The sequence below is a fragment of the Epinephelus lanceolatus genome, chromosome 22 (genome assembly GCF_041903045.1).
Source record: "Epinephelus lanceolatus isolate andai-2023 chromosome 22, ASM4190304v1, whole genome shotgun sequence".
NCBI lineage: Eukaryota > Metazoa > Chordata > Actinopteri > Perciformes > Serranidae > Epinephelus > Epinephelus lanceolatus.
Window position 1 is genome coordinate 7,579,800 of NC_135755.1, and position 12,661 is coordinate 7,592,460.

At 40.5% G+C, this 12,661-nt stretch overlaps 2 protein-coding genes across 4 annotated transcripts in view; both read left to right on the forward strand.

Annotated features, from left to right (window-relative positions):
* LOC144459860 (uncharacterized) overlaps positions 1 to 4,607 on the forward strand; it is a 64,413-nt gene extending 59,806 nt beyond the window's left edge. Inside the window, exons 1-3 of one of the 2 annotated variants that reach the window (XR_013488655.1) lie at positions 3,195 to 3,254; positions 3,524 to 3,883; positions 4,099 to 4,607. The gene's annotated coding sequence lies outside the window, so the exon portion shown is untranslated. Of the gene's footprint in view, positions 1 to 3,194; positions 3,255 to 3,523; positions 3,884 to 4,098 lie in introns of those variants that run through there. The other variant, XR_013488654.1, reaches the window with a different exon arrangement.
* Positions 4,608 to 4,724: 117 nt separating this feature from the next.
* On the forward strand, positions 4,725 to 12,362 carry LOC144459870 (uncharacterized). Of its 2 annotated transcripts, none has more exons than XM_078164657.1 (3): positions 4,725 to 6,015; positions 9,986 to 10,345; positions 10,654 to 12,362. In XM_078164657.1, exons 1-3 carry the CDS (start codon positions 5,358 to 5,360, stop codon positions 10,782 to 10,784), a joined length of 1,149 nt encoding a protein of 382 aa, XP_078020783.1. In that variant the 5' UTR covers positions 4,725 to 5,357; the 3' UTR covers positions 10,785 to 12,362. The 2 variants fall into 2 exon arrangements, 1 of the variants encoding a protein (XP_078020783.1); XR_013488657.1 differs by lacking the exon at positions 4,725 to 6,015 and adding an exon at positions 6,068 to 9,473.
* The last annotated feature ends 299 nt before the right edge of the window (positions 12,363 to 12,661 follow it).

Consider the following 12,661-nt stretch of genomic DNA (forward strand, 5'->3'; position numbering starts at 1 on the left):
TGAGTCGTGATTCGTAAAAGACTACTGTATTACAGTAACCTAATATTGGTAATTTGAGGTAGTCAGACCAAATCTGACAACTTTAAAAACAACAGAAAGGATGGCTTAAACCAGTGGTTCTCAATTGGTGGGTCACGGTCCAAAACTGGGTCAAGGGTCCATTCTGAATGGGCCCCAAGTGCAGTTTTATGCTGCACAGTGACGGCAACGGACTGCTACTTGACAGAGACAGCAAACTATATGTTCATGAGATGGCCAAACACAAGGACCTTCAACTAATAACTGAGGAGAAATATAAACCCTGTGGCTGGACCAGTTGGGAACCACTGGCTTTCTTGGCCACTCCTTCCTCTCAGTCACACACTGCCTCTCTCTCTCTCACACACACACACCTCCCTCACACTCTCTGACTTTCACTTTCACTTTCTCACGTTGTTCTTAAAGCAGCCTGAAGGTGGCAGCAAAGGATCACTAGGCTACTTGGGACTGTACATTTAGTACATGTAGTCACGCTCTTTGGGCCATTCTTGAACAGTTTCTGCTGTGTGACATGACTTGATTATAGATTATGACATTTCCAAAATGATCAGTTTATAGGAAATAATCACGTGACATTTATCTATTGATTGTAGAAAATGACATTGTTTGTACATGTATTCATATTGAATCCAGTCATTCTACATGTCTCTATGAATGTGTTTGAAACTTGAGTTGGAGCATCCATCACAGTGAACATCATGTCTCATCATGTGTTATACTGTAGCTGTCACAGCTGTGTGCTCATGCAGTTCAAAGTGCACACTGAGTAGCACACAAACACATTCAATATGGAAAGTTCCAACTTTGAATCATGCACTGTTTTAATGTGACGTTTTCTAATCATGTGCTGAGATCCACACTTATATTTTGGATGTATAAACCTGTAGGACTCAACCCCACAACACTGAAATGACACATTTGAAGCTTTGATTCAAGTATTGATTTGTGTTTTTATTGTTATTGATGATTTTTAAATTGTTTCCTAAGTTCAGCTGAATGTTTTTATTCTGTTGCAAGAATGTTTTACTGACAAGTTGAATCACTCAGTGAATGTGAGTCACTCTTAATTCAAATACGAAGCAAAGAGCTCCCTCTGCTGCTCTTTGTCATTAATACACCTGTTAGCAGCTCAGAGCTTTTCACTCAGCTCACACACAATGAAAGAAGGACAGTTAATAACAGTTAATAACAGACAGTAAAATGTTCATGATGTCATTTGGTGATTTATTTCAACCACAGAAAAAATGCTCAGACAAAAATGGAAACAGCAACATTTTTATTTATGTTTATTTTCAAAAGATGACAACATATTTAACACTGTGCTGCTACTCTTGACAACATGAACATGGACCTGGACGTGGTCTGGGTCATCCTGAACAAGCATTTTGTTTAGTGGAAGGTAAAAGATTATTTATTGTTGATCATTTCAATTTAGAGCTCCTTTTAAAAAGAGTAGAGGAGAAAAACTTCAATATTTTGTGACTGAAAGTCATATAATGTGCAATACAGTGCACTGTTTATTTGGTATATCAATGAGAGAAACAGGGGAGAAAGCATTGCTCACAAACGTCTCTGTCACCACCCGTACCGTAATACCACGAATAGACAAGCATCAAACGGAGTATGACGGTAGACTGACCTGGACATCTGACATGATCGCAGCTATTTTCTAATCTGCGTCGACGGTGAATTCAAATGTTGCTCAGTCAAACTAACAACAGTAAATGAAGCACAGCTGATAGACACAATTAAAAAAAGACAAAGGCTGAATTATACAATATGTTTGACTTACTTAGGTGTTTGAAGACGAGAGCTGTCCCCCTGTCTGTCTCCTGAACACTAAATGTTTGACATGAGGAAGTATCTGTTTGTAACTTCATCAGCTCAACTCGTGACAGACTCAATCAGCTGAGAGACTTTTAGTCACTTTGTATTTATGAAGATAATAATCCTTCAATAAGTCTAATCAAATCATCTTTACAGTGAAACATAAAGAAAAGTTTGGATTCAACTTGATTAGATTAGTGGAGAGCAGAGAGTTTCCCATCATGCACTGTGGTCGGTGGAGAGAAGCTGCTTGTGAAAACTGCAGCTGCCTTCACTTTATGATTTTAATATGAAGACTCAGAGAGATTTAGAGGAAGACTTCAACTAACACTCACAACATGAACCAATGAGGGACTTTAATGCCACACCGGGACTCAACCATCGACGACTCCCCTGTATGATGTCTCGGTGTGTTATAACTTCAAATTTTTTGGCTCAGCTTTCTTTGCACATCTGATCATCTCTGATGGGCAGATAAGACCTTGTAAGACAGTGCGTTGTCTGTTATCGTCTGTTATCGTCTGCATGTGTATCAATTTAGTGCTAAGAACATGATAAGATGTGCCTGAAAAGAGTGGGATTATGAATGTGTTTGTACTTCTTAAAAATACAAAAGTCGGCAGCGCGTTGACAGTTTATGTGAATAGAGGACTCTTGACATCAACTCAGGGAATGCTGCTGTCCCTTTTTCACAGCTCTTAAAATTTCCTGAAGCCATCCAAGGTAATGTGTGAATGTGTTGATGTTGGTGTTGTCATGATGTGAATCCTGTTGTACAGATTTCCTATGTGAGGATTGGTGGATTAGACAAGATGTTAACAGATAACAATGTGCTGACTTCTCTCAGTAAAGAGACAATTCAACAACAAGACTTTAACAGACATGTGATTGATTGAAGACAGATCATCCTAAAAGCTGATCCACCTAAAAAGCTCCTCTATGTGACTTTAAACAACAGCTGCAACATTTCGGAAAGAGACACTTTCTATTTGTCTTTAACTTTGAATATTTTCTCTTGTCTATTGTTTATAAGGGAGCACAGCATTTATTTTCATTTCATAGAATTCACTTGACAGCTTTATTTGCACTTTGATTCTCTTTCCTTTATATGCAGGCACATTGACTCATGGAACATGTTTATCTGAGCTGCAGGTTCACACTTTAGGATTTTCTGCACTCCTGGCTCGTATTCACACAACATACTGTACTTTGCAGCCCACTGGCGCCACCTGTGGGCGAAAATATTACATGAAGGTTTAGAAAATTATTTAAATGAAATTAAAACTTTGATCTCATGTGTTTGTGACTCTTCACCTCTGTCTCCTCTCACAGGGAGAAGATGATGTGCATCATCCTGCTGCTCATCAACCTGCCCTCCTGTGTCTGTGGTTAGTTTACACCTTCACTTTATTATCCACAAACACTAAAGACTAAACACACTGTCAGACTGTTGATTTTTGCTATCATGTATTACCTGTGGTATCTTTCAGCTCTTTAGTTTTGCAGCCTTCCAGCTTTGTTCTAAATAAGAGCACACTGTTATTCAGTCAATCAGTCAAACTCTCCACACAAACATCTATGGATGGAGTTTAAAGGCTCACATGTTAAAGTTGTCACTTTGTCTGCTCCTCACTTTCCCTCTCTGTCTCCTCAACAGGAACATTTGTAGTCAATGTGACACAGACCTCCTATCAGGCAGAGGAGAACCACAACATCACGCTTGAGTGGATGTTCACAACCAAAACTGGCAGCTCCCTTAAGTATTTATATATTAATTGTGATAGGAGAAATAATCTCAGAGCCTCAGGTCTGTTTCGTCTTGATGGAGGTGTTGAGGTCCCAGAGTCTCAGGATGAACAGTTTACAGGACGAGTCCAGTGTGACAAAGACGTCCTCAGAGAGGGACGACTCAGACTTCATGTGTCCAGACTCAGGACTGATGACTCGGGACTGTATATGTGTGCAGTCGTCACAAAGTATGGGAGGAACTCTGCTACATGTCGGCTCAATGTCACTGGTAAGTTGATTCAGTAGAACTTTATGAACAAGTTTATGATAAATAAGAACCTGAGAAGAAAAGTGTTGTGAACTTGTGTTATCAACAATCCTCACCTTCTTGCAGTATCTGTGAAATATGTTACAACTTAATCTGTTGTGGATATTTAGTTTTCTTTGTTAGTCAAATGTTTTTTTTTCACATGAATGACACAGATTTGTTTGGTCTCTTTACAGCAGCGAGGGATCGACCTGAACCTCAGACACCAAACACAACAAGTCGTCCACAGCCAGAGAGTCGAGGAAGGATCGGCCTTTACTGTGGACTGTCAGCAGCAGCTCTACTGATTGTTTGTTTCTGTGTATTAATTCACCTTCAGTCCAGAAAACAAGATTTGTACTCAGACTCCAGTGGAGGATTCAAGAAAAGTTCATCAGATGATGAGAGGAAACAGTTTGTTATCAAAGTCATGGTCCTAAAAACACCAGACAAACTCTGAGACTCTCTCCCTCCAACATGTGTGTCAGAAACTACATGTGATGTGAAATATATATTTTTATGCAGCAGCTGTTTTCAATCGTGTCTTAAAAACATTCTTGAATCAACAAGACGACAGAATTCTGAGAGAATTGTACGTTCATTAATAATCTTCTGCCGACTGATGGTTATTGTTATAATGTAAAATGTATTCTGTTCAGTTTATAATGTGTACATATTGTAAATAAATCTATATTTATAAGAGAAACCGTGTTATGACTCTTGTGTGTGTAAATCTGTTCATATCAGACAACTGTGTGTTTTCAAGAACTAAAAGAATTCAACAACAACAACAAAGATAATTATAATGAACTTTATTGCCTCTGAAAACAGTTACAAATTACTGCTTTACATGTTGCATTAATGATGAGGAAATAACTTTATAATGTGACGTGGTGTTTTTCTACAACCACAGAAACAAAGGGAATCATACACACAAACATTGTGTTTCACAAAGTTATAAAGTGCTTCACAGAGTCAACAGTCTTTTACAATAATGATAAAATAATATGTAGATCATAAAATATATAACATAATTAATCAAAAAACATTAAATAACTAATAAGAACAAAACTGTAATAAAATGAAACTGAGGCATTAAAAAAGATTGTACATGGATATGTGATTGTCCTCCCATCCCCACCCTGCTCTGTTTCCAATTGGCTAGCAAATGCAAGGTCAGCTGACAACGGCCATATCAGGAGCGCATCCAAGAGAAGGAGAGGGACACACAGAGAGACACAGAGACAGAGACAGCAGGATATTCTTATATTTTATCTTGACCTGCTGCCAAGTCCTCCTGGGTTGCTTCTGTTGAGACACAACAGTGAGGAATGAAAATGGGACACACACCACTGTGGTCTGTCTGTTCCTCATCCTGTAGCACATCCCACACATCAGTTAACAGTCTTATAGCTGAGCTGCTTCTGTCTCCTTTTCTCTGAAGACAATTTTTAAGATGGCGCCAGCGTGTGCGGCCTGCCGTCGGCCGGCTCTGCTATGTTTGATATTTGCTGCTATATTACTTTGTTTTCTCTGCCAAGATTCCTCTGCTTTGCTGGTGTGTGATCAACAAGCACTTCTTGACATTAGAGCATCTCAAAAAACACTGCCAAACGTTGACTGGGGGGATCAAACCTCAGGTCTCCCTCCTCCCCTGGCGTCTGTACCAGCTTACCTGCTGCGCTCACCGGTTGTCATCTCACGGAGGAAGCGCTCCAGAAGACGCGGAAAGAGGGCAGGCGTCTTGGTAAAACTCAAGATCCTCAGACGATCCACCTGTTGGACCGATCCTCGCCATCCTGTCAGAGGATCTCATGTGCAGCCGTTGTGTCTTCGTTGGATCCAGCCTGTTGTTCCTCCCTGTCCAGCCGCTGGCTGCCTTCACCTGCCGACGGAGGTTCCCCCTCCCAGATGCCGGGTCCGCAACGGCGGTGTGGATTTTAGGAATCTTCGGCCTCTGCGCCGCGTTTCCATACAGGCCCGCGAGGAGATTACTTATAGCCTGGCTCTCTTGAATGCTAGATCGCTAGCAAACAAGACTTTTATCTTGAATGACTTCTTCACTTCACGTGAATTGGATTTTATGTTTCTGACAGAGACGTGGATTCAAGTCGGTGAGTCTATCCAGTTCTCCGAGTTGCTCCCCCCTAACTGTCTCTTTTTTAACTCCCCCCGAACCACCGGCCGAGGTGGAGGGGTAGCATCTGTATTTAAATCCAGTTTTCAATGTCGATTGTCACCGTCGATCTCTTTCTCCAGCTTTGAGCTGCAGACATTCACTGTAAACTTTACTACACCCGTCCTGTGCGCTGTAGTCTATCGTCCACCGCAGTTCAACAAGGATTTTATAAAGGACTTCACAGACTTTGTGGCAGGAGTGACAGTGAACTATGATCGTTTTTTAATTGTCGGGGACTTTAATATCCATGTCTGCTGTGAATCCCGTCCCTTGGTGAAAGACTTTCTGAATCTCATTGACTCTTTTAACCTTACTCAGTCTGTGTCTGATCCAACACATGAGAAGGGACACACACTGGACCTTATATTATCCTTTGGTCTGCAGTTAAATGTCAGTGAGATTTGTGACACACATATTTCCCAATACTTCGCTGTTTTATTTCATATTACATTGCCCCACTCTCATGTGAAACTGTGCGCCACGGACCGCCGTGTGCGCACAATTAACCCTTCAACTGCTTCTGAGTTTTCTGCAGCATTTAATCATTCTGTGCTACATACTCAGGATCATTATGGTACTCTTACTCCTGATGAGTTTATAGACACTTTTAATTGTACTTGCACTGACATATTAGACTTGGTGGCTCCTTTTAGGTGCAAACGCTCTAAGCCAGTCACAGAGCCATGGCTTAATGACACCACTCGCACTTTAAGACGTGTATGCAGACGCGCCGAGAGGAAGTGGAAGAAAGATCATCTACACGTTTCTTTGGACATTTTAAAAAACAGTCTATTGCAGTATCAGAAAGCTGTTAAAGCTGCCAAGAGTCAGTTTTTATCCAATCTTGTGTCAGTCAATAGTCATAAACCTCAGTTTCTTTTTAATACCTTAAATACTCTTTTAAACCCCTGTGACCACAATGGTGTTGTTCCTTCTCCTAAACTGTGTGAAGATTTTCTAAGGTTTTTTATTGGCAAGATTTCTGATATTAGGTCCTCTCTTTTGCCGTCTGCATTAGATCCTGCCATCTTTCCCATTTGCCCTGCTGTTTTTGACACATTTGAACAAGTGTCTCTCTCAGCTTTAACTGATATTGTCCAGCACCTCAGGCCTTCGTACTGTCCTCTTGACAGCATCCCACCCCGTCTTTTTAAGGACGTTTTCCATATCATTGGGCCCTGTGTTATGGATCTGATAAATTCATCTTTGATGTCTGGATGTGTCCCAGCTGCCTTTAAACATGCTGTGGTCCAGCCCCTCATCAAAAAACATAATCTTGACCCCACAGTTTTTTCCACTTTAGGCCTATCTCCAAGCTTCCTTTTCTTTCTAAGGTCTTGGAGAAGGTGGTTAATGAACAGCTGCAGTCTTTTATTGATCTAAATGACATTTCCGAGAAGTTCCAGTCTGGTTTTAAGTCACGTCATAGCACAGAAACGGCGCTTTTAAGAATTTTAAATGACCTTCTTTTGACAGTTGACTCTGGTAGCTCTGCAGTACTGGTCCTTCTGGATCTGACGGCTGCCTTTGATACGGTGGATCACAACATTCTCCTGTCTCGCTTAAACACCTGTGTGGGCATTAAGGGTACTGTTCTTAAGTGGTTTCAGTCCTACCTCTCAGATAGGAGCTTCTCTGTTCAGCTGGGCCAGTATTCTTCAGCCACTTCCCCCCTGAACTGTGGGGTGCCCCAGGGTTCTATTTTGGGCCCCCTCCTCTTTTCAATATATATGTTGCCATTGGGATCCATATTTAGAAAGCACAATGTCTCATTTCATTGCTTTGCAGATGACGTACAAATCTATCTGCCTTTAAAAACAAATGAGCAAGCCTCTGTTCAGGTCTTATTAGACTGCCTCAATGACATCCGATCTTGGATGGAAGTGAACTTTCTCTCCATGAACAAAAATAAAACTGAGATTATTTTATTTGGCCAACAAAATCTGTTAGATGGGTATGACAGCGCCATTGGCACCCTTAAGTCTCACTGCCACCCTTTTGCAAGGAACCTTGGTGTTATTTTAGACAGTGACTTTAGGTTTGATAAGCAGATAAGCTCTATTGTCAAAACGAGCTTCTTCCAGCTAAGACTATTAGCAAAAGTAAAGGCATATCTCCCCCGAGATTATTTTGAGAAAGTTATTCACACCTTTGTTACATCACGCCTAGACTACTGTAACTCTTTGTTTGTTGGTCTTGACCAGTCAGCACTGCGCGGTTTACAAGTAGTCCAAAATGCAGCTGCCCGCCTGCTGACTGGAAAGAAACGGCGTGATCACATTAGTCCTGTCCTTGCATCTTTGCACTGGCTGCCTGTTAATTTTAGGATCCAGTTCAAGGTTTTATTAATTGTTTTTAAGTGTTTAAATGGTCTGGCACCGTCTTATTTATCAGAGCTTGTACAGCCTCACAGTACTTCTAGAGCACTTAGGTCGTCAAACCAGCTGCTCCTGGCAGTACCTCGGTCCAGACTCTCTACTCGTGGGGACAGAGCCTTCTCAGTGGCGCCCTACCATTCCAGGTTAGAGCTGCACAGTCTGTTGAGCACTTTAAAACATTACTGAAAACCCATCTTTTCTCCTTGGCGTTCAGTCCCTGCTAGGCAAGAATCCTTGGCTTTTACTCTTTTTACTCTTTTATTTCCCTTTTTTAATCTAATTTTTAGTTTTTTAAATTGAGCCCTTACTATTTCCTTTGTTTTATTTATTATGATATTTGTGTATGATTATTTTATATTTCAATAACTGTACAGCACTTTGGTCAACTGAGGTTGTTTTTAAATGTGCTTTATAAATAAAGTTTGACTTGACTTGACTTGACATTTAAGGGGATTTTCCTTATTTTGATATAATAAAGGATAGAGCTTACAGTTGACTCCCAGTGGATGAGAAATAGATCATTGATCACTATCACCTGCATTCACTTAATAGGTTTCCTCATCTCCACTGAACTGATGGATTTCAGTAGTTTTCTACAATCAGTGAGTCACAAAGAAAGTGAAAGTTAGAGAGTGTGAGGGAGGTGTGTGTGTGAGAGAGAGAGGCAGTGTGTGACTGAGAGGAAGGAGTGGCCAAGAAAACTTTTTTGTTACATAACTTCATCTGCGGCAACAACAGGGAAATGGACTCTTTGTCTTAGTTCATGAGTTCAGTTCATCTAATTCCAATGCTAAGTGTGTGATGTTGTTGGGAAGTGCCAGAGACTGGAGGATTTCAGTCATAGATGAGAGGTGGAGGAGTTTAGCCAAGTGATCCAGAGAGCCTCTGAGCAGGCCTCATATCAAACTGCAGAGACAGGACGGAGACATTATGGCACTCAGGTTGATCCGGAGCAGAGTGTCAGGCTGGACAGCTGCTGTCTCTCTAACTGTGACACTCTTCTGTCTTACAGTAGGTGAGTAGTGATAGATTTCATCATGAAGGATTGTTTGCTGTTGCTGCTTTCAGAAACTGTCAGTTCTCTGTGCAGAAGATACCACTGCTCAAGTGATGACACTTACTAAGGTTTAACCCTTAAATGTCTGGGCTCCAAACATTCTCGGCTCATCAGATATCCGTTATGTCTTCTCCCTGATACCTGGCCATTGTTGTTTTAGTTCTTCAGCTGGATTAAGTGCATACTGTTGTAATGCCGCACGAGGCTGTTAAGCAGAGAGTGAAGGCTCTGTAAATACAGCTTGTGTTCAGGTCTTGACTGTGCCTTTAACATGTGAGGAGGTCATGTCTTGAATCATAATTTAAGCTTTAGAAAACAAGAGTTTGATTAAGTCCACCCGTGGAGCTCTGGCGACCCCTAGTGGGGATCAGGACATTTTACGAAGAGTTTTACAGCCTCTTTGTGATCTCTCTGCCTGTTGTTGAGGTTTCTTTACTCAGTGTGTGTGTTTCCTCCTTTGACCCCTCCAGGTGTGACTCCATCCACAGCCAGTGTAACTCAGGACGTCTACCAGGCAGAGGAACACAGTAACATCACACTGACATGGCGCTTCCCTGTCAAGACTGCCGTGTCTGTTGACTCACTATACATAGACATTTTGTATGGGGAGCCACTGAGGACAATTTACCTTTATGACACTGACTTTGAGGCTGGGCTGTATCAAGATGAGCTCTATAGGGGACGAGTTCAGTGTGATCTAGAGCTCGCCAAGAAGGGACGGATTGAATGTGTCCTCACTGGTCTGAGGCTCAGCGACACAGGCATCTATACTTTTATCATTGGTGTTAACAGTGATAGTCGCACCAAGACATGTGACCTCAGTGTTACAGGTAAGATGGCATCACTGGCTGCTTTGTTCTTTTACAGAAAAATCTAGATGCTAAAAAGCTGAGCAGAGCTACAGAATCCAATAATAATTCTCTGTGCGCAGTGGTGACATTAAACTAAGTACATTCATTTAAGTACTGAAGTATAGCTTTGAGGAACTTGTGCTTGACTTGAGTGTTTCCATTTTCTGATACTCAATGCCTCCTCTGCTCCAGATTAATTTAGACAAAATATGATCATCTAATATATTCTGATGCATTAAGCTGCCCAGCAGTAAAGAAGTCATTTGAATGATCTCCCTTTTTTGCAGCTGCCAGCCATCAACCTGTAAATGAGACATCAAGACCAGCAAGCCGAGGAAGGATCGGGCTCTATGTAGGTAGTGGTTTATTCACAGTAGTGACAACAGCACTTGTAGCCTGGAGTTTTGCATTATGCTAATGTAATGTTAGTGTTTAAACCATCCTTTCTTTTGTTTTAAAGTTTGGTTTTACTACCTCCTAATCCCAAGATTATGCTAATGTCATGTTGGTGTCTAAACCATCCTTTCTTTTGTTTTAAAGTTTGGTTTTACTACCTCCTAATCCCAAGATTATGCTAATGTAATGTTGGGTTTACTACCTCCTAATCCCAAAGTTGTGCTAATGTAATGTTGGGTTTACTACCTCCCAATCCCAAGATTATGCTAATGTAATGTTGGGTTTACTACCTCCTAATCCCAAGATTGTGCTCACGTAATATTGGGTTTACTACCTCCTAATCCCAATATTATGCTAATATGATGTTCATGTTTAAGCCATCCTTTCTTTTGTTTTAAAGTTTGGTTTTACTACCTTCTAATCCCAAAATTAAGATACTGTAATGTTAGTGTTTAACCCATCCATTCTTTTGTTTTAAAGTTTGGTTTTACTACCTCCTAATCCCAAGATTATGCTAACGTAATATTGGGTTTACTACCTCCTAATCCCAATATTATGCTTATATGATGTTCATGTTTAAGCCATCCATTCTTTTGTTTTAAAGTTTGGTTTTACTACCTCCTAATCCCAAGATTATGCTAATGTAATGTTGGGTTTACTACCTCCTAATCCCAAAGTTGTGCTAATGTAATGTTGGGTTTACTACCTCCTAATCCCAAGATTATGCTAATGTAATATTGGGTTTACTACCTCCTAATCTCAATATTATGCTAATATGATGTTCATGTTTAAGCCATCCTTTCTTTTGTTTTCAAATTTGGTTTTACTACCTCCTAATCCCAAAATTATGCTCATGTAATGTTTGTGTTTAAACCATCATTCTTTTGTTTTAAAGTTTGGTTTTACTACCTCCTAATCCCAAGATTATGCTAATGTAATGTTGGTTTTCTATCTCCTAATCCCAAGATTATGCTAACGTAATGTTGGGTTTACAGTACATACAACATGCAAGGTACCCTGGGTGTGTTGGCTGTTGACGTTCTGGGACGCCGTGTCAAATTCTGCCTGTTACACACATTGTCTTCTTTCAAAATACACTTCCTGTTTATGCAGGGAATGAACCGTTTACATACAGTCTCTTTCAAAATAAACTGTGTTTGTTGGACCCATCCACCACCCCTCCTGCCCGCCCCAGTTGGACTTTCATGGCCTTCACTTTCATCCTTGCCCCACCGTGTTTCCCCCTGATGCCACTGGGCGCTATTAAACTATCACGGCAACTGTGTCAAGCCAACGTTAAAGGACGCCTTATGTCATTGGTTTCAGACGCTGTTAGTCACTGCCCAAGCGTCAGATTTTGAGGAGTATGGTCCTTATTTTTATTTCCTTGCTCTGCAGTTAATATTCAGCCTCTTAGAGTGTCCTTTATATTGTTGGTTTTATGATGTGTGTCTTGGCTGCTTTAATGTTGCATTTCCCATTCATGAACTTCATCTGTCTATCCATCATGTCATTATGCTGCCTGACACAATACACACACGTGCACAGGAAGTACTTGTACAGCACATTTTATTCTGTCATTTCTGATACAAAAATAAAAGTTTTTATATCAAACTCTGGAACATTTCTTATTATATGCATACGTTATGAATGAAATTAAATGTGTTTTTATCACTAAATAAAATTCATTTGAAACTTCTTCTAATCAAAGCTGCAGCATTTTTCAGCAGCTGGAGGATTTTTTGTGATTCCTCAAACAACAAACAAACAAACAAACAAAATTAGCACTACTTCAGTGTGTTGAACTTTTGTTCCCATGAATGAAAAAGCTTTTGGTCATTTTTTAAACATATGTTTTTATTTGACTTTACAATGACTCATATTCACTGAGTGAGTCAA